Below are 25,890 nucleotides of genomic sequence, written 5' to 3' on the forward strand. Positions count from 1 at the left end.
TGAGATGTTGAATTGGTTTCACCACTCTCATGCCTCTGTCGCAGCTGTTGAGTTTTGAATATACCTTCTTTTTAAGTTCAGTGCTCTGGTTCAGTGGCCGCAACAGACGCTACGCAGCACAGTGAAATGTGAATGAATGGCTGGGCTTTTTTCTGCATCTTAATGAGATTGAAGTGCATTGTCTTGTCAAAGTGAAAAGTTCTAGCATGGTTCATGTGCTCATATCTGTTTTAAGAAGTGGTTGTTCTTGCTGGAAACCAGCGATTACGTGTGATCCTGATTGAGGTTGACTGTTGGAACGTCAGATATTGCGGCAGATGCCCCGTTGTCTTCTGGCAATAACAGAAACATAGTGTTCTGTTTCCAGCATATCTTAAATATTTGAAATGTGTTTAACTCTGTGTAAACATGCTTGAAACAAGAGTTTTTCTGCAGTGGTTCTGAAGCCTTGTTCTTAAGGTTTTTTGTTCTTTTGTTCTTCTTTCTTTTTTTCATGAGAACTGACTAAAGTGTGCTGAATGGTTAAACTTAAATGAATAGAGATAATCATTTTGCATTGCATGCTATTCTGTATAAGTGTCATGTCATTAAATGCCTCATGTTGCATTAGTAATACTTCCTCCAGGAGGCAGTTATTGAAGCAAAGCATTGTTACACATAATATAGTCCTTAAAAAGGCAAGACCATACGTATGGTTTAGAGGAATGTCCTTGAAGAAATGTTGAGTCGTAGCGAACTGGTGGAAGATTTACTTTAAGGAGTTCAAAGCATCAGCTTTGCCTAGAACTGAGCCTTGTGAGATGACAAAGTAGGCTTAAGATGATACCCAATACCGGCATTGTGAGAGGCTGTGTCAGTTTAAATTATATATGCATGGTTGACTGTGGTTAGTAAAATAGTTCAATATGTGTAGTTTTAACATGCAAGAAAATGTAACATATATAGTTTTGTTTGATTTTCATATAGTTTATTATTGATGATACTTTTTTTGCTCCACTCTTTTCGTGTTACGCGGCAGCGTGGAGCCCTCTCTGTGCAGGCTTAAGACTAAAAAAAGTAAAGTGCCTGGCAGAGCATAACCTCCAAGATCGCTGCAATAAGTAAGAGGTCCTACTCATTTGAGGTAATTTTAACAGAGCAAAATTTGTGAGGGCCCCAAGTCATAATTTTCTCTGTAACAAAGTTCTCTCTTGGCATAAAACAAACCTCGCAAAGGTCAGGGTAATCGAAGATTCTAGAATGAATCGGTGTTTGCCTTTTGTATCTTTTAAAGGGACACTAAAGGCAAATAATAAGTCGATGTGGACTGTTTAAATACCATTCCAGAAACCTCGCAACACTTGTTTTGTGCCAAGAAAGGAATTAGTTTACAAGAAAATTGCATCTGAAGGGTCCAAAGACTTTTTTGAAAATTCAAACCTCCGCCACCCAACTGGGGGAGTGGTGACGTTGCATACGCCATCACCACCCTTTGCTGCCGTTGGTGAGTAAAACAGCGACCGACAGACGGCCGCACCGAGCCAAGACAGTGGTGGATTCGCCACTGCAGCTAGTTTTTGGTCAAGTGCCGTAGACCATTCGGGCATCCCGCGACATAACATGGAAGTTGAATTCTCTGCTACTTGCAGTTTGTGCGAGTTTTGCGAGCCAGTACATCTAGCGCAGCACTACGCGATAACGAAACTAATGAAACACGAAAGAGTGGGTGGTGCAGTGTCGAGCAAAAACGAAACGTTTCGGCCATCCGTGTCGTTGTCAAGGGGAATTTCAATTAGTTATTTTTTCTAAACATGAAATAGAGCTGGATAAGTAGCTCTTTATTTCATCTTTTAATGCAATGCAATGATGTTTTTTGCAACGAGTGATTGAGTACTAGTGAAAGAATTTAACTGAGGAGAGCTTTCGTTATCGAGCAAGTGCTTGAATGTCCCAGAGGAGTCTCTAATCATGTCCTGCATTTACCTCAGTTTCTCTATTGTTAAGGCCCTGTTTGCGATAATATTGACGTGTTAGAGATTCTCAGGCATTAATCTGTCACTTTAGCTTGACTTAATATTTGCCTTTAGTGTGCCTTTATAAAGAAACAGTGGCTGCTAGCTTTCAGCAAAATGTCTGCTCCCTGCTGCCCTATGCCATGTGCTGTGTGCTACCATGTGATGCTGATAGTTTGTTCAGCTTAAGGCTGCGATGTTTCAAGGAGGATACACTCGCAGTCGTTACAGGCTGCTAAGTTTCAGCTTCGATGTTCATTTCCCCATTCTCCCTCCCTCTCTCCATTTGCACCTGGCAGAATTATTCTCTCGAGTCCGTAGGCCATGTCCAAAAGTACCTCATGAGGAACGAAGTTCCTGTTAATTTATTTCAGGTAAGCTTTTGCTCTTTTCGAAGATGTGCTTGTAGACTTGTCCTTGCTAAAAAATTGTGTGGAAACCATTGACGATATGATTGTCACTGTAAGCGAACTGCCGAACGCTTCCAAGAAAGTTATTGGCTTTATTAAAAGATTGGTGCGCTTAATGGCATATATTTGTTGTTAGTTCCAACCCCCAAGCACCAACCGTTGACTAAGAAAACAGTTCAAAGAGCCAAAGCTAGTCACTTCAAAATATCCTTTTTCGTAGCTGCTCTGAATGCCTATGTGCGAGTCTGAAAAGTGTGTCATGTTGCATTCACAGCAAGGGCTGTAATTTAGTTTCGACCATCAAATCTGTCTCGACTATAATGCCTAGGCCAGAACGCAGACTACTTACATTTAGTTGTCCTCTAACAGAATACTACACATATGTTTGCAAGGTGATGGGCACAGAAAGGCATGTCTGTGCAGTTTGATGGCTCTAGTTCCCCAACATATTAAATTCCTAAAAAAAAAAAAAAATACCAAGTACATTTACAAGCAGCACAAGACATGATTGAAAGTAGTTTCAAAATAGTGATCATATTTATTGTTTCTTCCAGCAAAAAGGGAAAATGTTTTCCATTCATCGTAGCATGTAGGTAATACTATGTGGCTCAAACATTAAAACTCGCCATGCAGTAAGCACAAATAACACCTTGTGTGGTCATGACTCCTTGACATAAGGCACCCTCAAGTTCCCTTTTTTTTTTTTTCGTGAGCTCTTGTTTTCGTTCCAAATGCTGAAATTCGCTGCAGAGGCAACCGGAACCTGCTTGTATTCAGAAAGATGAATGGAATTGCATGCTGGAAGAATGGCTACATACTTGTTGTACGTGTGCTTATCAGTCTATGGGAGCAATAATTGCATGGGTTGCAAGGGCTTGACCCTGCATAATGGCAGGGAATTATAGATCTGGCATCGCTCCCAAGGCCATATGCGCTCCCTATGTTAGCTCTGGTGATTTCTTTGTGCAGATACCTTGTCGTTGGGGCTCTTGCTGTTCTCTCCAATGTGATTACACTAATATATATATATATATATATATATATATATATATATATATATATATATATATATATATATATATATATATATATATAGAGAGAGAGAGAGAGAGAGAGAGAGAGAGGGGGGTTAATGCTTTCGATGTTTTGAAATTTAGTTGGTGTATTGGTATATACTAGCTGAACAGTGTTGTTGAAAATAAAAAATAGTGCAGAAACACTTGTTTCCTGTCGGTTAATGTCTGTTTCAAGGAAAGTTTACCGCCGTATTCAGAAACGCATCTTAGCTTGAAGACCATGCATGACTTTAATGCCATAAACATGCCAAACTACAATTTTTTTATTGTTAAATTGTTTGTGTTGACTGCCTTGAATTTTGTTAGGTGGCTTCTGGTAATGCAACTTATACTATATTCAAGTTGATTTGCTGTAATTTAAACAAAGTATAGATGTGACATTATTTTGAGTTTGACATCCAGGCAACCTTAGTAAGCCTCGTGCAGTAAAAGGCATAATAGCAGGGGCTTGTCGGAAAATTTCATTGCATTAATTCTCTGGCACTGCGGTGCAACACACAGTCGGTGTTGAAAGATTCATGCCAGCATCACGTACAGCTAAGCGTATTCGTGATGTGTGCCCTCCATGCCAATGTATCTGTGTGCACTGTTAACTTATTGTGCTCATTCTTGTCTTTTCATCCTTTCCAGCCTTACATTGAGGAAATTTTCAGCCTCTTAAGGGACGATATTTTTAGGAAGTTTATTGAAAGGTGCGTAGTGTCAGGCAATCTTTGCATATGCACGCTTCCGTTTTGGTGATGTTGCTTGCCTACTCACTCGAGCTGGCCGCATTTTGATGCCACTGCATAATGGCACACTGTGTTTTGCTCATACCTTGAGAGACTTCGATTGTCATTATTACTGTTTTTATGTGTTGGAACAGCAGCCTACTTGTTACCCGTTGTGCTTGCTTGTAGACTGTGTGGTCCGCTGTTACAGGGAACATATTTTCCCCCTCTGGCGAGTGCACAATTGCCTAACTTTTCAGCAGGTGATTTATGGCTGGTTGCGCTGCCACTGTTCTACACACCTGTGCTGCGTTTTGACGCAGCCTTGGCCGGCACCCGCGGCTAGAGTTCCGGTAAAGTGAGAGCCCCACGTTAGGGTGGGTGTTAGCGTTGACATGGGACAGCATTGTGCACTACGAATCTTGTGAACAGGAGGAGACATGGATTAGCCGTAGTGCTTGTGTCGGCTCACCCTGTCCACAGAAGTTGAAGTTATTTGTAGTGCATGAACCACAAACCTATACCCCTCTTTTCAACCCTTGGCCACTGAAAAAAAAAAAAAAGAAAGGTGGGCGAGAGAGAATATGTGCACATAACTTGCCCAAATAACCACATGCATTGTTCAAGCCCTTACAAAAACAAACCCCTATGCTTTCGGCACAAAGAAAAACTCCAGAAATAAAATTGTCCTGCATGTTCAGTCATTGCCACTTTCACTGCTGCTTTCTGTTGAAGTGCGATGTGGCATCAAGGCAATGTGCTTTGGATATCTATACCTGAGTGCAGAGTTTGCATATTGTCATGCAAGCATTGCTTGCAACGAACACCTTTGGCTGTACTAAATACCACCCTGGGATATCTGACACATTAAGGAGGCATGGGAGGGATAAAACCCAGTTGTTAAGCAGCCATGGTAGGTGAGAAGGTTGTGGTATGTTGCGTAAACAGAAGATTATTGGCAAGAGAAAATTGATGTACGAATATAGTACTGCATAAGAATACATATGTTGTTGCCAACAGGATAGATTCCATGACTGCGTGCTCTTTAGAAGTACTTGCTAGTCTTTTCATTAAGACTTGGGTATGTCGCAAACAGTTTGTTTCTAAAGTTTAATGCATAGGCTTGTGCTGATACTCCAGTTTAGGTTTCTGTTTTGTGCTTCTTGATCATAGGGCAAGGGCAATGTGTGCTGATCATAAATTTCATTCAGTTGCAAGTGTTCTGATTATCACATTCTTGCCTTTCTCGTTCAATGTTTCAGTGAAAAGTACACAAGGTTTTGCCAGTGGAAAAATCTCGAGCTTAATATTCAGGTGAGTTTTGCACCATATTTGGCTCCTTGCTTTATTGATGTCGAGTACATTGCACTCGACATTTGCTGATGTGATCTGTGGAAGAAAAACTGCAGCTGCATGTGTATAGTTGAATCTGCTTAGGATTTTGTCCTTCCTCTGGCAAAAAGTAGTTAAGTTTGTTGGGACAAAAATGTGAGGTATAAATTGAGTGGCATCCATTCTTGACTTGGTCATATAGGCGGTGATGTTGCCTTCCTCATGTACGGTTAATTAAGCCCCGGTGTTGCATTCTTTTGTGGACCACACATAGACACATGCACATACAAACATATTTACCACAGATCTACTATTAGGCAAATGGTTGGCAAGAGAACACTAGTTTCACATTGTGATTATTATTGCTTTTTTATTGGAATTTGATGTCAGGACTTCAGAAATGCTGGTGGGGCCCCACAATCTGTGAGCCATTGATACAAATAATACATGGTACTTTAATTTATAAACATTTCCACTTGCTTTTGTTCTGTAATAGCCTGCAACACGTGAGGAAAGAAAACATGTTCATAAGATTTATTCATCCTTTAGGCAACGTATTAATTTTGTACACCATTACTAGTCTCTGCTTTGTGTGATGAATGAAGTATTGCACTAGAACAGCTGCAATGTGTACAACTTTTGCCGATGTGGCTGAAAGATACTGTCAAGCATTGATTGTGCAGTATGTGATCTGGCTGTTTATCTATAAGAAGCCTGGGTTTCCAGAGTTAGCCCTTCTGTGCCTTCAACAAGCTGGGTTTGTCCACGCATTTTGGGTAAAAACGGCCACGGACGAGCTCAGCTCGTCGCAGGTAGTTTGCATTTTCTAGCAATGCCGTGGACGAGCCCAGTTCTGTCATGGCGCCTGGTCGGGCTTTTGGTAGATGGCAGCACACAGTTCACGGGACAGCGCAAGCAGAAGCAAATTTATTCTTTCTGAGGAGGCAAAAACATGTGGGCAACTGGAATCTTCAAAAATAATTTGGCCATTATTGGTCAGAATTTGGAATAATAGTGCAGCACGAAAGGGGTTAATTCAGGTTATTCAGTCATGGCTTCTCTCTGTTGTATCCATCACTATGGGAGTCTGATTGTCACATATAAATTTTTGAGGAGTTTTAAATTGTTTAGCACAGACGCCTAATGAAAGAAAGGCTCTTGTGTTGCAGATAGACTTATTGTAAGGCAATTTTAATGTTGTAACCATTAAGTTATCATAGTGCTTATACCCAGTGTTGCGTCTTGAAATTCGTGTAATAATTTGGATGCTTTGGCACAAGACATGTTCTTCATTTCATGTTTCGCGCTTTGGGTGCCACTCTCTTACAACACAGAGACTTGACTTCATGTGCTCAATTGTGGCGTGCATGTGGTTCAGGAAGTGCTTGCATATTGTGGCTTACCTGTGTACTTGTTTGTCAGCTGACGATGAATGACTTCAGCGTGCACCGGATAATTGGACGTGGTGGATTTGGGGAAGTGTATGGCTGCCGTAAAGCGGATACAGGAAAAATGTGAGCACTCTCTTTGTGAATTTGGCTGGCACCGTTCTCTGGCGCACTGTTCATAGCGTCCTCTAATGAGAACGCTTACGAGTTTCCAAGGGGCCCTGGTAATGGGCTTTGGGAACCACGTCAGTCTCTTGTTCTTAAGGATATGCTGACAGGCTAGTTTAACTTGATTTAGTATGTCATAGGACATGTACGATTAATGGACGAACCAGAACTGCTTCTTCCTTTTTTTTCGTATTCGCTGTATAACCTGCGTTTTCAACTGGTGGGCTGTCAGCACAAGGGCAGCCAATGCCACTACATGTTTCACGAGTCTCACAAGTCTCGTACCTCACGAAAATTTACACGAAACCTACCACAGTAGCTCAGTGGACATTGCGCCGCTGAGGAAGAAGTTGCGGGTGCAATCCCAGCCACCGCGGCTGCATTCTGTTGCGAGCGGTATGCAAAAATGCTTGTGTACGGTGCATTGGGTGCACGTTAATCAAAAGAACCCTAGGTGGGCAAAATTAATTCAGAAATTAATTAATTCACCACGGTCATAATCAGATGGTGGTTTTTCCTCGTAAAATGCCAGAAGTTGTCTTAGAAGTCTGGCAATCTCTCCAGCCAACATTGATTCATAAAGTTAACTGGAGTGATGTTTTGTATTGAGATGCTTGCTTTGGAGACCGAGGCAGAATGTAGCCTCCAACACAAGCTTATATTAGAGTAAATGTTTGGAGAGCTGTATTATCATGCCTTATCATATTCACTTGGAATAACTTAAGATGTGTGCATTGTGAGTGATATTTCTTTTCTCTCCTGGCCAGGTATGCGATGAAGTGTTTAGACAAGAAGCGAATCAAAATGAAAGTTGGAGAGACGCTAGCATTGAACGAGAGGATCATGCTTTCTTTAGTCAGCACAGGGGTGAGTAAGAGAACCTTCGCCGCCCCATTTTTATTGCGATAGCAATTCTGTCGACACTCCAGGCGTATGTCTTATGTCTGCCGTCGTCATTGCCGTGCGCTGCTTGCCATGTGTGCGAGGGTGAGCAGACGGTGGCAGCTCAACCTTGCGCGAGCAAGGGAGGAAAGTGGGGAGGAAGCGCACAGTCTTCTGTCGCCGTAAGGCACCGGGGGTGGCGAGGAAGGTTGGGTTCTACTCCGGCGACTGCTGCACATGGCACGGCCGTGTGGGCCCCATCTTGAAAGCTATCTGCCACGAGTACAGAGTCTATGTGCTTCTTGTGCATAGCTTCTTGTGCGCTGCATTCTCACCGCTTAGTTTGCATTGAAGCGAGAGGCAGCACAAAGTCCAGTTCGCTCGCTGCTGCTGCCGCTCTTCCTCACGCCAGCGTTTTGACAGCAGGTGTCCGCTCATCGAGTGAGATGTGTTTGTTTGCCTGCGCGTGCATGACACCATGCTTGTTAGTTAGCAAGCGAATGTTTACGAGCTTATATGGCCAATAGAGCTACTAGCCCTACTTTGCATAGCTGTCTACTAATTTGCTATCACAATCGAAGCTTCACCTTTAGAGTGAAACTGCGACTTTTTTGTTGTCGTTGTTCTGAGCTTACACACATCATGCTGTGAACACACAAACATGTGTTAGTCTAGATTAGCTAAAGGTAAAGTTCAGCTTGGGGATTGTTTGGGACTGTGTCGTATTTAACCACAGGGTGACATTGTGACTGCTTGTTAGAACTTGGAACACCATGACTGAGCATAATCCATGATTTGCGTATGGCTCTTGATTCGTTTATATAAAAGTAAAGCAAATATTCAACTTAAATTGATGGCAGTGGCAGGCAATTTTAAAGATAAAATGACAAACGGGCCTTAATGTGTTTTGCTTTTACATCACACGCTACATCATTCTTGCAGTGAAGGAGTTCATCTGCAATAACTTGTCTTATGCAGCATATGTACTTTAACAGACATCTTTCTTTTGTAATTTGCTGCATCATGTTTGAATTTGAAAAGCTATCATTTATTCTTGCTCATTCCATTCTTCCCATTTACTTCTGCAGGAGGACTGTCCTTTCATTGTGTGCATGACATACGCATTCCAGACGCCAGACAAGTTGTGTTTTATACTGGATCTTATGAATGGTAAGTATTGCATTCTCATAATATTGCTAAAGCAAAAAGTTATTAAGGGCAACCACTACAGCGTGTGTGTGTACAGTCGCCGACCGTTTATTCGGGCCTCACGGGGACTGCGAAAATGTCCGAATAAACAGGTGTCCGAAAAAGCAGATTAAGGAAACAAAAAAAATGAAATCCTTTATTTCCACGCACTTATTCTGGCTCGGCAGTAAGCTTGAAGAAATTGTGAAATCGCTGTTCCGTTTACGTGCAATCAGATAAGCCTGAATCTCGGAGACGGTCGTACGGTCACTATAGGCGGCTGAAAGCACAGTCACTGCTTGTACACACTCCGCATGCGATGGCAGCGTAGCACATGGTGCGTCATCTTCCGACTCGGTCATCGTTCGGCGGTGCGGCAGAAACCTGACGAATGATTTCGCCGTCGTCAAGTTCTGCACGGGCACTGTCGGCACCATTAGACACTTGACGCGATGTTTCCGTATGCCGCGTTGGATCACCGGAACCTCGACACAGCACACAAAGCAAACACCACCATGCCGACACCAGTCACACAAACGAAAAACGTGGCCTACTCGCAGCGTCAACAAATCTGCTGCTGGATTGTCTTGACATGGCTTACTAAGCTGAAACCGGAACTGCTGTAGAACCACTCCATCGAACCAGGCAGAAACGATGATGATGAGCGGGGATTTGCAGTAGCGCCACTTCATGGGGCAGCAAGGAGGCTCCGTTCCAAAACAAAATTGGCGTTCAGCAAGTCGAACCATACACCGGTCAGAGTTGGTGCATGGTGCTCTCGATCGAGTTGGCAGACGGAGTGTCCGAAAAATCAGATGAGAGGTTGCAAGGTGTCCGAACTTTCGGCAGTGGTTATACATTGTGGTATATGGGGAGAATGGCGGTGCCGCGAAGCAGACCGATTAATCGAGCATGTCCGAATTTTTGGAGTCCAGAAAATCAGTCGGTGACTGTATTGGGCATGTCATTTGGCAACTAGTTTCCCTAACTTTTTGGTGATGCTGAACTACAGTCAGATTTTGCTTAACGACGACAGCTCAATACTCTGACATGCTTTGCTTCTGCAGGCTGCATAGTACAGTGGGCTGTTACGAACTATGAGTCCCAGTCCCCTGTGGTTGGAGCAGTATGCTCATAGGCACTGCCTAATGGTACCATTGTGGTGTTGGGTCGTTCGTCTCGCCGTTCGGTACGGTGCAGTGTGATGGTCCTTGATGCCCCAGTGTTTTAGAAGCTTGCCCCATACAGTGCTCACGAAGGGCTTCCCATTGTCACTTGTGATGGCCACAGATGTGCCATGGTGACAGAAAACTGCAACCATACACTAAGATTTTCGTACTTGTTGCCACTCGCAGGGGTAAGAGCTCTGGACACTTGGGGAATTTGTCGATAACCACCAGCAAGTATTTGTGGTCACGAGCTGTAGATGACAAGGGCTCAATAGTGTAGACACTAAGCTCTTCCATGGGAGCTGTGGCCCACTGACTGTTCACGAGGCCCTCAGGCTTCTGGTGTTGAGCTCTTGTGCGCTGACAGCACAGCACTGCACATACTTCGATATGTCAGCCCGCACGCCCAGCCAGACAAACCGTGCCGAGACACGTTTCATGGTTCTGAAAAATACCGCATGGCCTGCAGTGGGGTGGTCGTATGCCATCTTCAGTGCCAGGTGTCGGAGGTGATAAGGTAGTCATGGTACCTTCTTGTTCCCTCTTTGCTGAACCAGCAGTCCGCTTGGCTCCAGTTCTGTTCTATGTGCCAGATCACACAGAAGGCAGTAATCAGGGTCCAAGCTTGAGAGCCTAGTCCTTTGGAGCACAGTCTTCAGTTTTGAGACGGCTGTCGAGAGCCTATTCTTGGATGAGCAGTCCTATGTCACCTAAGAGTGTGGCATCCTCTTTCAAGGTTGCTGCTACTTGCTCAAATGCTCAAGGCATCTGCGGGTATATTTGGCAGTCCCAGTCTGTGCTTGATTCGGCAATTGAAGCTCTGCAATCACAGGACCCGACGCTTCACCCTAGAGGAAGCTTGGTCAGTGCTAAACATCTATGACGACTACGTGTGGTCATAGTGAATCTCAAACGCGGTAAATTGAAGAGAGGCCCTGAACTAGTCCACTGCCCACATTACTGCAAAGCAGTCCCACTCCTGGACAGTGTAATGGCTTTCAGCCTCTGTAAGAACCTGGCTTCTGAAGGAAGCAGGCTGCAGTCCATCGGGGCCAACCTGCAGTAGAGCAGCTGCAATGCCGACGCCGCTTGTATCAGTTTCAACCACAAAAGGCCGGCTTAGATCTGGAAGACCCACAACTACATCCTGAGCTAAGGATTGCTTGAGTGCAGCGAAAGCCTGCTCTTGACTGTCTGTCTACTGCCATGGCTCATTCTTCTTTAAAAGGTCCGTGAGCGGATGCGCTGTCAGTGAAACGTGTTGGATGAGGTTTCTATATTAGCCAGCAAGACCCAGGAAGGCTTGCAACTGCCTAATTGTACTGGCTCTTGGGTAACCTAGCACTGCACGCCCCTTTTCTTCATCTGGTCTGCACTGCCTAGGTGAGATGATATGGCCCAAGGGACTTAAGGCACACCAGTATTTTGTCCGGGATAATCGTAAGGCCAGCACCTTCAGTACATTGCAGTACTTCCCTCACCTGTTCAACATGATTAAGAGTCTCCGTGTGAACTAGAACATCATCTAAAGATGCCGTAGCGAAGGGATGATTTGATTCCCTGTAGCATACAATCCATCAAGGTTTAACAAGCTGCCGGGCCACCTGACATCCCAAAGGGCATTCTGGCGAATTCAAACATGCCCTGATGGTAGATGAAGGCCGTTTTCATACTGTCGGCATCACAAACAGGAATCTGAAAAAAAAAAATCCTTGGGCGAGATTGAAGCTTGAGAAGCACTCAGCTCGGCCAAGTTGTGCTAGCAGCCAGTCTGTTCAAGGCATTGGGTAGGCAGGTACCTTGGTTCTTGAATTAACGGCCGGTGGTCTGCAGCAAGCCGGTAGCCTCCCGACTGCTTCACAACAAGGACTGGGGCACTAGTCCACAAAGGCCGCTGCTTTGTCTTACAAGACCCTGCTTGAGGAGGTGATGTACGCAGCCTTCAATGACTTTCTGCTTCTCGGCATTCCTTAGAGAGAGCTGGCATTTCACAGGTCCACTATCCCCTGGCTGAAGCCTCCAAGCACTTCCTTCATGCTTGGTTACTAGTTTTGTTGCTACAGCACGGTGCTTGCCCCCGTTCGTTTGGAATGCTGCTTCTTGTGTCAGGAGCTGCAAGAACCTCTTCGAAGAGAGTGAAGTGGTAAGATGCTCCAACTTCCTCTATTGTAAGCACTGTGGCTGGACCCTTGTTGCGCTTAGTGAACGGCACAGTGCATTGTGGGTTGGTGCCAACAGTCCGTCTCCCTTGTTCTACATGCATAGAGATGCCTGTTGCACTCAAAAAGTCCCTGTGGAGAACAATGTCCCAACATAGGTCTGGCACACACAGGAAGTGCTGGTTGCGGCTGCTCGTGGCCCACTGGACCTTGCACTTTAGGGATGTGGTAGACTGGGACCAATCTGTTGCCACGCGGAGTGCATGCACCTGTGTCCTGAGCTTTGTGCCTGTCTCCTCCACCACCTTTGCCCCTGGCATTCCAAGTAGACGCACACCTGAGCCTGTCTCCAGTAGGGCTTGGAACGTAGTCTTCCCGATCCGCACCTCCAGGAGGGGCTCCCTCTGGCCGGCCGAAACTGCCACCTGCAGCGCAGTAAAGTAGGTGCCCACCAGTGTGGCACCTACCGCCTCTCTTTTCCCAGACACTGTGATCGGAAATACCCGATTCTGTTGCATTCATAGCAGCGGAGCGGGCTGGTACACAGACCTGTGGTGCAGTCGTGAGCTAGGAGACTCACAACCTTGCAGAAATGGCAGGTAAATCGTGCGGAGTCACACTGTTGGTGTCCCTGTGATGGCACTGCAAGAGGTGGCCTTATATAGTCTGAGCAGCTCGTCTCAATGGTAGGATGGCTGTATCGCCACAGGATGCAATGGCCAGTACGATGCTGCCAGCGGTGACTGAAACGGCACAGCAGCCGTAGCCATCAACACTCTGGGCTGCTTTTCAGGCAGGCCAGTCACATTCACAGACGACTGGAAGGCAAGGTCCCTCGCCACTTGGTCTGTCGGAGGCAGCAGCGGCTTGTACTGCAACCGCCTCCAAGCACGCTCCATGAGGCTGTTGGCTGCCTTAACCAGCTCGGCGAGATTGGTGAACTGTCTGCCCTCTGCTAAGTCTTGCAGTTGCGGGTGCATTTGCCACAACACGCAGTCAGCCTTGTCTGATTCCGACACCTTGCCACTGATTCGGTCATAATAAGCCACCATGGCGTAAATAAATAATTAAAAATTTTCATCTGGGTGCTGCGTGCGAAGCTCGAGTTCTCGTTTTAAGCAGTCCTTCGCGTCAATAGAAGAGAATTCTGCAATGACAGCTGCCGTAAATTCCTCCCACAACGCAAATGTGGTCACGAAGTGCCACCGCAACTACGCGCTGGACACCAAAGCAGCGGGCACAATGTGGGTAAGCCTTTTGTTCGCAGCGACACCATTGACCAAGCAAACGTCTCCAGCCGGTCCAAAAACTTCTCAGGGGACTGGATGTCATTAAATCCGCTGTGTTTATGGACCTGACCTCTTGCGGAGTGTGGAGCGGCGTCACCTGAAAGTTGAACCACCACTGCTGCTGTCACAGAACCTGCCGGCACTGCCTCGGCCACCGGCACTGCCTCGGCCACCGGCACTGCCTCGGCCACCGGCACTGCCTCGGCCACCAATGTTTATTATTACTTCATATTACTATCCTTACTTCATAATTTGCTATCACAATCGATCTTTGCCTTTCGGGTGAAACTGCTACTTTTTAAAAATTCAAACCAATTAGCACAAGCGTTCATCTTGGCTTTTCTTGCCATCCTATTGAGTCATTTATGCTTGCATTTTACGCACAGGTGCACTTCTGTTTAATACCATGCCTTGTCCAGAATAAATTGGCCTGTGTTTTGCAGTGATGCTTGGTCTGAAAAAAAAAACAAAAACAAAAGAAAACATAATTTTCTCAGTGAGAGTACCACTGGTGCTGTCTGTCCTAAGAACTGTGGCAACAAACAGCACCACTTTTCCTACCCTAAGAAAGTCAATATTTTATTTAGTTATTTTGGTGTCTCACAGCAACGCACAAGCTGTGAGAGGTGTTGTGCAGGGCTCGAGATTTTGACCACTTGAATTTATTCAATGTGTGCTCACTGCAGAAGTGTTTTTTCATTCCACCCCTTTGGAATGTGGTCGCCATGACCAGGGATGGAACCAGGGACCCTGTGCTCGGTAACAGAATGCCTTGGTCACTTAGACATTATGCAGTAGATTTATGTAGATTTTAATACACAACCCACACACATAGCAAAAGAGCACTGCTGTGCTCATAAGTGTACAGACTGCGATGTATTGTTTGTGCGCAGGGGGGGACCTGCACTACCACCTTTCTCAACATGGGGTGTTCACGGAGCAGGAGATGCGGTTTTACGCAGCCGAGGTGATTCTCGGTTTGGAGCACATGCATCGGAGATATGTTGTCTATCGCGACCTTAAGGTGAGAGACCTCGACGTGTGACAGAGCCCCGTTTTCGTGGCGCCTCTGAGCTGCAGACAGTCCGCTGCTGTTTTGTTTTACCCTTTGTGCAGTTTCTTGATTGTGTGGAATAGCAAAGTCACAGAGGCTACCTTGTATGTGCAATTGCACAACTCCAGGATGTCCGGTGCTTATACGATGCCCTGGATGTAGCTGGAATTTCGTAGCTGTGTTCGCGCATAGTGCTGTGCGACATTTTCTTAGTGACTGTGATCTCTTATGCAGTTGGTTTCAGCACAAGGGGCACTGGAAACGTATGTGGTATCCGACATATGGTGTAACAGCATTTCTGTAACATCAACCAGTGCATTACTAAACATGTGATTTAGAGGAGTTAAGTGTGGAACATAAACTATTGCACAAAAGGCTATTTTCATAGCAGAATAACGTTCAAGTGCCTATAGCTCATGAAGAAGAGTACCAACAACAAGTGTGCATTTCTGATAGCTCCTTGCTGTCATACCTTTGCTGCATTTTGCAGCCAGAAAGGAAGTCTCGGAGCAGTTTGATTGCATGCGAAGATCCAAGGTACATGGTTGCATAAATTCACTGTTTCTGACTGATTATTCTTTCCGTTTGCTTATGTGTCAGCCCCTCATGAAAGGTTGTATTTTCATTACACAGCCGGCCAACATTCTTCTAGATGAGCACGGGCACGTACGGATATCGGACCTCGGCTTGGCCTGTGATTTTTCAAAAAAGAAGCCCCATGCTAGCGTGTGGGTATTATTTCCTTTTTTCTTTGCCTTTCTCCGTTTCTTTAAGCTGTGCTGATGTTTGCGTGCGTCTCTCGTGCAGGGGCACCCATGGCTACATGGCACCTGAAGTGCTCTCCAAAGGCACAGCCTACGATTCCAGTGCCGACTGGTTCTCGCTAGGCTGCATGCTGTACAAGCTGCTCAAGGGGTGAGCCACTGCGCTGTCCATCCTGAGCTGACAAAAATGCAGCCGGCATATTCAATTTTGAGAGCTTACACTGGACATCGCCACATTTTTACCGTCAACTTCATTGACGGGAGCAAATTACATTGTAGCAGGCTGCACGCACAACTCGCACTGGGCAGTTTTGTAGGACTTGAGCTTATGAACGGGGAAACATCCGCGTTATAGCCCTCAGTCAAACTTTGTGATGTGCTTGTAGCATATTATGGTACACAGCAGCTGTTTATTCTCTCTCTCTCTGTACTATGCAGATAATTTTTAATGTAACAAGGCCTTTGCAGTGCTCAGGATGGAGACAATGTAGATGTGCAGAGCACTCTGCGTGTCCAATTTCTGTTTGTTCTAAGTGCTGCAAACGCCTCATAATATGCAGTACCAACTAACTAGCCCAGTCCTGCACTGGGATAAGATAATTGTCACCTGTGGTAGAAAGTGCGATACCATCACTTCAGCTGGATTATTCGAAGAAGTAGACGGTACTTGTACACCAAGTAACCAGTATTCTGTAATTTGTAGCCAATTTACAGCCAAGTAATTCGTATTCCAAACAGTTTTATCTTGCAATGCACCACTGGACAAGAGATCTTCGAGCAGATACTACATACAATTCCAGTGAGTTCTGTGGCACATTTTGGGGCGGGCAGCCTGAAGTGGTGACGGTTTCATTGTTGCATTGGAACAAATGCTCAGAAGCAACTGATTATGGGACTAATTTGTGGAACTCTGATAGGTTGGTAATTGCATAATGTCACTTGCTGTGCAAGCAATATCTTTCAAGTATTATAACTGAGATGGTGAAAGCTCAGTACTTGAACCTCGTTAGAATGAAGTTGGATGCCACAGAACAATACCTTCTTTGTATCTGACACTTGTTATAAGCATACACTCTCATATCGGCAAAAAATTTCGCTACTTTTAGATTTACTTTGTTATATCCAAATAATTCACTATATCAGTGCTCATTATATAGAGGCTTGTCTGTATTTATTGCAGGCACTTTAGAGGATCTACGTAATCCAAAGAACAGCTGGTATGCATCTGCAAACTGTGAAGATTGCTGGCACTTTTTTTTCACTGCGTAGAACATGTGTTGGTTTACCAGTTTCGAAGATCTTGTTGCTCTGTCGCCCTTGCTTGAAACCTGGAATGCCTGAAATGCTAATCTCCCACTCATTTGTCTCGCTTCAGGCATAGTCCATTTCGGCAACATAAAACGAAAGACAAGCATGAAATCGACCGAATGACCTTGACCATGGTGAGTGCTTTGTTTTTCTGACTGCTTTCGTCAAGCAAGGTGCAGTGTCAGCTGCCGCTGTGGTGGTGTGGTTCAAGAATTCTTGAAGGTTCGGTGCAGAAAGAATGTCTCTGGAGCTATTCCCCTTAAGTACACAGCTCATGTAGGAAGAAATAGTATGCCCATCTGTGGCCCTGAATATTAGCAATAAATTTAAAACATCGAACAGATTTTGTTTACATCTGTGCACTGTCATTGCATAAGAGAAATGTGCTAACCCCTTGCAAGAGTGCAACAACTGTTTTTGACAGCTATGAATGAGAGTGTGGTAAAAGAGACAGACACTTGATTTCGTTTTTGGCAGAACTAACTTCAGTCGCTACTGGGCGGCTTTAAATATGGTCACTCTGAGAATAAATCCATATTCCTGGAGTAGTGACATGGCCTTCAGGCACATCTCACTGATGAAGAGGTGGACATCTATAAAAATGCGCGTCATGCACAAGTGAATGTTTGACCTTAAGGCTTGGCACAGCAATGCCACTTACCTCGGATCCATGCCAGTGCTTTTCAATAGATGTGGCCACAGTCTCCATGCTAGTGACTTCCACATTTGTGATGACCCAAAGAGCCGTGTTTCTCCGTGCAATCGCACACTGCCACAACAAACTGGCCAGAGTCGAGATTCCAACTTTCACTTCTGCCATCAATTCGTGATGCATTGGCACGTGTTTTTACAGTTTGAGATTGTTCTGCAGCTGAAAATTGTCGATCTCCAGGAGATTAAGGCGTGACATGCTTTTTACCTCCTGCAATCTGGCCTTGTGTGCTACCTCGAACTTTGCGTCACCAAGGCCAAGTCCCCACGAGGAGCTGCGAGCAACATTGACGAATTTTTATGCTGCTTCCCACCATCCACTCCTGGAGCTACATTTCGAGACCCTAGACCCCACCTCACCAGTTCAATAACTTGCACTGGCCATGGAGTGGCTACCTGCGGAAGCCAGCTGCCGTCTCACTGAATGTGTGGCTTTTGGCAGAATGAAGTGGAACCTCTTTGTCATGCTCCCAGTATTCGTTGTGCACTCATTCCTTCGCTCTCTCAGTTCTTCACAGCATAGACTGCAGTGCACCGAGACTCAAAAAGCACTTCTGAATGCATGGAAAACTGCATTGCCAGCCTAGCAGCATCCCCCATACAAGACACTATGGAGCTGATGGTTCCTTTACAGCCGGAACCTGTGATGGAGCTGCAATTTCTAACGTTGTACAATGCATGAAGGATATTATCCAGTAGAAATACCAATTCTGTGGAGGATAGCAACTTTCTGCCATCCCTTCAACTTTTTCCTTCAGTGCTCACAGATTTCGACATACATGTTGGTCCATCAGTGGTGACCGCTACATTGGAGTTCACTGAACCTTACTGTTGCCATCTCCCTAGCCTTGCACCCACCGACAAACGTCCAAGCACCCACCGACGAACGTCCAGGCACCCACCAACCTTGCAAGCAAGAACGCCGCACTCCATTCTACATTGCTACCACCTCCATGAGTTTTTTATGGTGATGCAGTATCTTCGCACCACCTCATCACTGCCATCTGTGCCACCCTTCTTGCCCAAATGTCACCTTCGTCAACATCACATCAACGGCCGTGCCAGTGCATGCATGTTGTGATGTGAGCCTTTTCTGTTAAACTCATTGCAGCAATGGACGTGATGCCTATGCTGGAGTGCCTCCCACTTTTCACCAAGCTGCAGCATTTATGGTGTACAAGACATAGTTCGTTCACTTTACTGTGTCAATGGCCTTCCACAATTTTATCTTTTGTGAAAAGTTTTATTAAACATCACTCTCTTGCAAAAGACAGGTTGACGCCACGACAGCTGCAGTGCATGCATTGAAGGCAGTTTGCCGTGAGAAAAATACCGAAAGAAGATAATATTTGAAGGTGCACTCGTAAAGTAGCTGCATTTTGGCTGTAATACATTGAAAGACCATGGCATAATGTAATGCCTTACCTATTACTCAGACTTTAAAGTTAGAAGCGTCTGACAGCACACTCTTTAAACATTGCCGCCTCCTTGGTAGAGTGCACCAAGGGCTCCTCAGTAGTGTCCTTTTTGGGAATGAAGAGCAATAATCCTGCAAATATCATCGTAGGCTGTTGAAGCCTCTTGGAGACACCTGCCTGTCACTCAAGCAAGCATGACATTCATCTGATTCTTCTTGCTCTGGCCAGGCTCATTCCTTGACAGCACCAGACTCAGTATTAATACTACACAAAAGACAGACATTGAAGAAGTTGTTATAGAATGGAACATTATGCCTTGCTTGCCATGAACTTCCAAGAAGCATCACAGAGAGTAAAGTTGTGTTCATGATTCTTCCGAGACCATAAGGACCCAATGGCTGGGCATTACATGCTTATGGGGCTGTGTATTAACAGTGTGTTGTATTATGACATGCTCAAGAACAGCTAGAGACCTGTGATAGCATTAAAACATTGTAGTTGGCTCATCTTCGGTTTACTGCTGCAGCACAAGAGCGCATGCTCGTATGTGACTCATGGAAAAATGTGTCACGGAAAGAAAAAAAATCTATAGTTTGAACTGACTGCATTTTTCACCACCCATAGTCACTGGATCTGGAACCAAGCAATTTTCCTTTAGTTCAGACTGCTTGAATCACCTAGTGATAGAATGAATTTCAGCACTGATGGTGGATTGAAAGCAGGAATGCATTTCTGGGTTCAGTAGCATGCACAATATTTATTCTTTGAAGTCATCAGCATAGTAATCAAAGGGACATCTGTTGAGCACATAGAAGACCGTGTCGAAAAGTAATAGTAACTTGCTTTTAATCCCACCTCTATTGTTATGCATATCAAAAAAATAAAATAGCATTTGATTGCTAACTATGCAGCATATGTCACCTGAAAGTGTTATCGTGCCACAGTTGTTCATTCATATCTTGTTAGTTGAAATTCCCATAAGCTTTGAGCAATCCTTGTAGAATTGACTGTGCGATCTGCATGCTAAGTTAGCCCCCTTGTGATGGATGTCCCTGTCTGGCTCACTGACAGTGCAGTTATTGAAAGACATGCTTGGTTGTGAAAAATGCCCCTTTTTTGGTGAAGAAGTGCCCCTTTTTTGGTGGGTGCAGAAGTGTTGCATGCTTTCACACTGTGAATGAGGTGGTGGTAAGGGTTGTCCTGACAGTTTCTCAGTGCTGCAGCTCTATGCACAGATTGAGAAAAATTGTAATTTGCCTGCAGATGTTCTGCAAAATGCAGGTGAATGTAATACGATTCTTCACTGAATAGATATGTTGAGCCATTTCATACTATTTGTATTGTTAAAAAGTTTATTTCATAGCTTCACGTCTTTTGCAGTCCTGTAAATGTTAATCAACAAGCTTTTATTCAATTTCATTTTTCAGCAGTAACTTTCTTCTAATATAAAGTAAGTATTGTAAAGCAAAAGGAAAGAAAGTTTCTTCATTACAGTGCGCAACTTGTGATTGAACTGCTTGGCAAAGCATGATGCATTGTCACTATGTGGGCTTTCAGACTGTCAGTTTCGTACGCAATTTTTCTATCATTTGTTGAAAGAATTGTAGCCAGAATAATGAAAGAAAGGAACATCTACAAAATATTAGTCCTATATGTCATTTTAATGAAGTAGCTCGGTGTTTCTGTGGCCTTGCAAGTGAAGTGCCTGACACAATCATGACTCATTCTGTTTTCGTTCCTTGCTGCAGAATGTGGAGCTCCCCGAAAGCTTTTCAAGTGATTTGAAACTGCTTCTCGAGGGACTGCTACAACGGGACGTGGACAAGCGACTCGGTTGCAGGGGTCAGGGGTGAGTGATCTTGTTACTTGCACTCGTCAGTGGTGTTTTCTCTCTCTCTATTGTTACTCCGAAGACGCCCTCTAGTTTATGGTGCCTTAGAACGATACAGTCATATTCAATATGCGTGGCAACATGGTGCCCATACTTAAAGGGGTTCCAAGACTGCATGGTGGTGCTGACGCACAAGAATTGAAAGAAATAAGCACCATTCCGACTAATGGTATTTATTAAACCAATATTTTTTCTGTGTTGACACCCCTGTGCAGCCCGAAGCTCTTTCGACCACGAGCACCATGCTGCAGCTCATATTGAGTGCAACTGTACAATTTTCTTCTTCGTTATTTCTGTTTCTGTTTGTAGCTCTTCTTTGTTGGTCTTCTCCTGCTATTTAAACGCTTGTTACCTTATGGGTTTCACTTAACGAAAGTACAAGTTTGAAGGAACACTGCAAACTGACTTTTTCCCCCCCTTCTGTAATGTCTAGTTACACCATAGCTTCTTAGTGTATTTGTGCAGACAGCTTAGCCTGTTACAAGTGTTGTTCGTGTGGCCAACGTGCCCTTTTCCTGTGCACTTTCAGAGCTGAAGAGGTGAAGAGCCACAATTTCTTCAGCGGCATGGACTGGCAGCTAGTGTACCTCCAGAGGTACCCGCCTCCTCTCATACCTCCGCGCGGGGAGGTCAATGCAGCCGATGCCTTCGACATTGGCTCCTTCGATGAGGAGGACACCAAGGGCATCAAGGTGGGGGCACAGCTGTTGCACTCCCGACAGGGACGTTTGCTCTGTCATCAGGCTAATGTGGTTGCACTACACCGAGCACATCAGCCTTTACTACCTACAGATTGGCCATTACTATGTGCGGCTCAAAATACAATCACAACAAGCGTCCGAAGTGGCCGATGGACTATCTGCTTGGGCCCTTTTTCCTGGCAGGCAGGCTCCAATAATTTTGACAGTACTGTAGGTCCATTTGATTCACCTGCAACGCCGGGAACCAGTTCACTGCGAGGCACGAGAAGCGAAGAAAATTGTTCGGCTCGATTTCAACGGGGCAGGCACAATGCGACACTCACAACGAATGTAGGGGTGCAGAAGCAGTACAGGTGTAATCTTTTGCCCTCCTAATGTGCGCCGTCAAGTAAGCTTGAGAGGTCCCGAACAGCAGGTATGATCTGTTTTTGAGGCGTAAGTACACCCGACATTGTGTAGACACAGCAGACGCGTGCGTAAGCGGTGCTTTCAACAGCTCTTGTGCCCGTGTACTGCGTCAGCTGCTGTGCTGCTGCTGCTTTACATCTGCCAGTCTGCACCACAGGGGCACCGACAGTAGGGAGGGTGCAGAAAAATCCTGAACCAGCACTGCACCTCTTGAAATGAACAGCGTGGTTTGGATAGCGCGATTGGTGCACCACTGAAACACATGGCAGGGTGCAGCACCTCGTGAACTGGTTCAGCTGGTGCAGGTGAATCAAACAGACCTTGTATGTTTGACCATGTTGAAGTGTTTGAGGAAATTTAATACTACTTTGATTAGATGCAGAAGTGTCCAAAATTTGAAGCATTCCCACAGCCTTTATGATTCTGATTTTTTTTTTTTTTTTTTTAATGTATCCTAGCTCAGCTGCACAGTTCAAGACTCGTGCATGCTACAATGACACTGCTAAAGTGGGCCTTGTTAATATTTCCGTGGGGCACCTGTCTCGCCCGCTTGTTTTTGCCTACCATAAAATCCCGAGAGATAGCCCACCCAAAATCGAGACAGAATGAAGTGAAAATATGAGGTGGGCTAAGTTTCACTGCGGTGGGTAACTTTCAGGTGGGTAACTTTCACTTTTTTTAAGCCGGGAGCTTAGTCAAGGGTGGGTTACCTTTTGGAGGTGGGGTATCTCTCGGGATTTGTTTTGAACTGAGTTTTTGTGCTGTGGCAAAGAAAAGAAAGGGAAGAAAATCCCGCAGAAATAAAGTCTGTTATCATTTTCCAGCTGTCGTTCTGCATGTGATGGGATATATCTCTGGATGAAAAAAATTCTGGCAGCATTCATTTCACGATGAATGTAGATGTTAATGCAGTAAGCATTGAAGCAGTGTAGTGGTACCAAACGTGTCATGTATGAGGCGTGTGCTGCAGCCAGGCTCCTCTCTCGTTCTGGACACACTGTGCCATCTGGTGGCACTGCTACAAAGTTTGCATGTGACCTCTGAGATGCGTGGTCCACTGGTGCACGTGAACACTGATAATTGTTACCTCGCGGCCCACGCGCATTCGTGGTACAGCGTGCCAGAGCGTGTTGGGCTGCTGTGTTTGATGAACCCGCGTGAAGCGAGTTCTATTCCACCCAGCATGGCAGAAATTTTAAAGACTTCTTTTTTTTTTTTTTTAATGTGGCACGCACCAATTCTGAGGGATTGGCCAGGAATGAGCATAATCTCAGTGGCACATACCTGATTGCACATATTCTGGGGTGCATACCCAATGACCCAAGTTGGGGTGGGAAAGAGGTTAAATGCAAACATACCGCAAAGTGGGTACAGTTCCCAGAGAATGCAGATCGCATTAAAAAGCATGGTGGGGGCATTCTGCTTGGTCCTGCTTGGAAACACACTGAGCTGACTTTGTTGTGCGTGTCAAAGCTACCATTCCTTCTCACGATTAAAGCCAGCATCTTGTCGTGCCTGGAGCATGCTTATGCAGCCAACCCTGGTAGCTGCTAAAAAATGGCTTCTTCAATTTGAGATGTGTTTACGAAATGAGCTTCTTTGTCGTGATTGTGTGTCTAGCTGGTGGATTTTGGGTGACTTGCGTGAAGCTCAGCAGAGACATGAATGTGCAATACACCGTTCGAAATTGACGAAAAATAAAAGGGCTGGGATAACAGAGCCGTTTTATTCTAATCCTTTCCTCTTTACACTTTGTCAGTGGTCTGAGCTGTGCTCTGCGCGCCTCCTCCTTGAGCAGTGTATGATAGGAAAGTCATAGAACTGAATGGAAGAAAGTGCTACATTTATACCAGCCAAGATTTTTTTTTTTTTAAATGCTGGGTTTTATACTTAACAGTCAATGCTCGAAGTAGTATGGTCATAGCATCCTCATTCCATGCATTTAGCAGTGCAGTTGTTTTTGATCTGTGACGCTTTCTACGGAATATCTACTTCGTGTATTACAGCTACAACTTCTTGACTAAAGTTGCATCAAATTTTTATATCATTTGTACACTTTTCGTGCTTCGGTATCTGACCTACCACGTTTTGGTTGCTAGTGGAAGCAGTTTGCTGGGGCCGCTGATTGCAGAATATGTCTCTCTGCTCATTTGGTAATAAATACGTTCAGATCTGCAATGCCTCTTATGTAATAACACTGTCATATTTTGTGACGTAGCATGTATGAGACTTCATGCTGCATAATTACATTACATGATGTGTACCGAATGTTTTTCTTATATTTGTGAAGTAATATTTTTGGTCATGAATGCGAGCAGAGAGAGCAGTCCCTCTAGCCTTCACAGTGTTGCCTGCTATGTGTGAAAGGGGGGGGTATAGGACCAGCAAAATGTTTTACACGTTCGGGTAATTTTCATTGAATGCAGCCTATCTAACGCTGACGTGCCACCGCATGCGTGTATGAGCATTCCAGAGGTACATAACATTTCTACGTTCTTGTCGCAGCTCACGGAAGCAGACCAGGAGCTGTACAAGAACTTTCCTGTGGTGATCTCCGAGCGATGGCAGCAGGAGATTGCCGAGACAGTCTTTGATACGGTCAATCAGGAGGCAGACAAGCTGGAACAGAAAAAGAAGACCAAAATGAAGATGAAGTTCCAAGACGAAAAAGGTGACTGAACTCCCTTTTGTCTGTTCCTTTTGGCATCTAGTAGGTTGCGCGTTTGCTCCAGCGTGCTTCAGTCTTATTCTTTATTGGCTTGTCTGATGTCATCTCATGCAGTGACATCATTCTATAACATTCTCTCTCTGAGTTATTGTGTTGTTCTATTCTACTCTGCCACAGTGGCTTAGCAGCTGGGGCGTTGTGTCGCTGAGCCTGATGCCATGGGTTCGATTCCCTGTTGTGGCAGCCACATTTCAGTGGGGGCAAAATTCGAGAACACACGTGTTCCATGCTTTGGGTGCACCTTGAAGAACCTCCACGTGGTCAAAATTAACCCGACGCCCCCCACTATGGTGGCCTTCATAACCCATTGTGCAGTTTCAAGATGCTAAACCGCACAATTTTCTAGCAGGTGGGCATGGTGTCCCTTTCAAGGGACAATTGCTAGCCTGCTTCCCTTTCTTTGTATGTGTGGTGTTTATTTTTGCATGTATAATAATAATAATAATAATAGCCACAACATGGTTCATTTGGACTGAGACTTCTGTTCCTGCAGCTTTGGTTCTATGTTGCTCGTTTTGTAGGCAGGAAATTACATCAACAATTTGGTGCAATAGTTAACGCAAACCAGTGGTTCTGTATGCCACACTCTTGACATTTCCAAACAGTAGTCTGTTTTTTATTAAACAATTGTGGAAGCAAGGCAAAGTGAGAATGACCAGAGGGAAAAATCAGCTTTAAGCTGACCGGTGGAGTTCACCATAAGTGAAGAGTATGTGTTACTATGACCGTTACAGAGTCCGACTGCATCATCCACGGCTACATCAAGAAGCTGGGCGGGCCCTTCGCATCTGCCTTCCAGACTCGTTATGGGAAGCTGTATCCAAATCGCTTGGAACTTCACATGGAATCCAGCAGTGCCAAGCCAGAGGTAAAAAAACACAGGAGTGCACATGTTTGACCATTATGTTGCATACATTGGCAACCTTTATAACGGTAGTGATTGTAAAGCACTTTATGCAGCTAGCCAGCAGAGAGCAAGACCTTAGGTGTCACACACTACTTGAACAGGCAGTCTAACATTGTTGACTTCAGACCTTGGAAATGCTAAATCCTGTTTCCTAGGATTTATGCTATTTTCAGTTCGAGTTTCTTCTGTTTGTTATAGTTATATTATGGGGGGGGTGTCTGCTTGTCACCAACAGTGC

At 44.9% G+C, this 25,890-nt stretch overlaps 1 protein-coding gene across 2 annotated transcripts in view; it reads left to right on the forward strand.

Moving 5' to 3' along the window:
- Gprk1 (G protein-coupled receptor kinase 1) overlaps positions 1–25,890 on the forward strand; it is a 130,298-nt gene that overhangs the window by 94,832 nt on the left and 9,576 nt on the right. For both annotated transcript variants that reach the window (XM_050185563.3, XM_055074629.2), the window contains 14 exons: positions 2,291–2,365; positions 4,108–4,169; positions 5,450–5,501; positions 6,942–7,033; positions 7,843–7,942; positions 9,046–9,127; positions 14,656–14,786; positions 15,450–15,544; positions 15,624–15,731; positions 16,956–17,022; positions 20,766–20,866; positions 21,438–21,600; positions 24,523–24,688; positions 25,480–25,613. In XM_050185563.3, the coding sequence (XP_050041520.1) occupies positions 2,291–2,365; positions 4,108–4,169; positions 5,450–5,501; positions 6,942–7,033; positions 7,843–7,942; positions 9,046–9,127; positions 14,656–14,786; positions 15,450–15,544; positions 15,624–15,731; positions 16,956–17,022; positions 20,766–20,866; positions 21,438–21,600; positions 24,523–24,688; positions 25,480–25,613 (1,428 nt within the window). The remainder of the gene's footprint in view (positions 1–2,290; positions 2,366–4,107; positions 4,170–5,449; positions 5,502–6,941; positions 7,034–7,842; positions 7,943–9,045; positions 9,128–14,655; positions 14,787–15,449; positions 15,545–15,623; positions 15,732–16,955; positions 17,023–20,765; positions 20,867–21,437; positions 21,601–24,522; positions 24,689–25,479; positions 25,614–25,890) is intronic.

The sequence above is a fragment of the Dermacentor andersoni genome, chromosome 3, assembly GCF_023375885.2.
Source record: "Dermacentor andersoni chromosome 3, qqDerAnde1_hic_scaffold, whole genome shotgun sequence".
NCBI lineage: Eukaryota > Metazoa > Arthropoda > Arachnida > Ixodida > Ixodidae > Dermacentor > Dermacentor andersoni.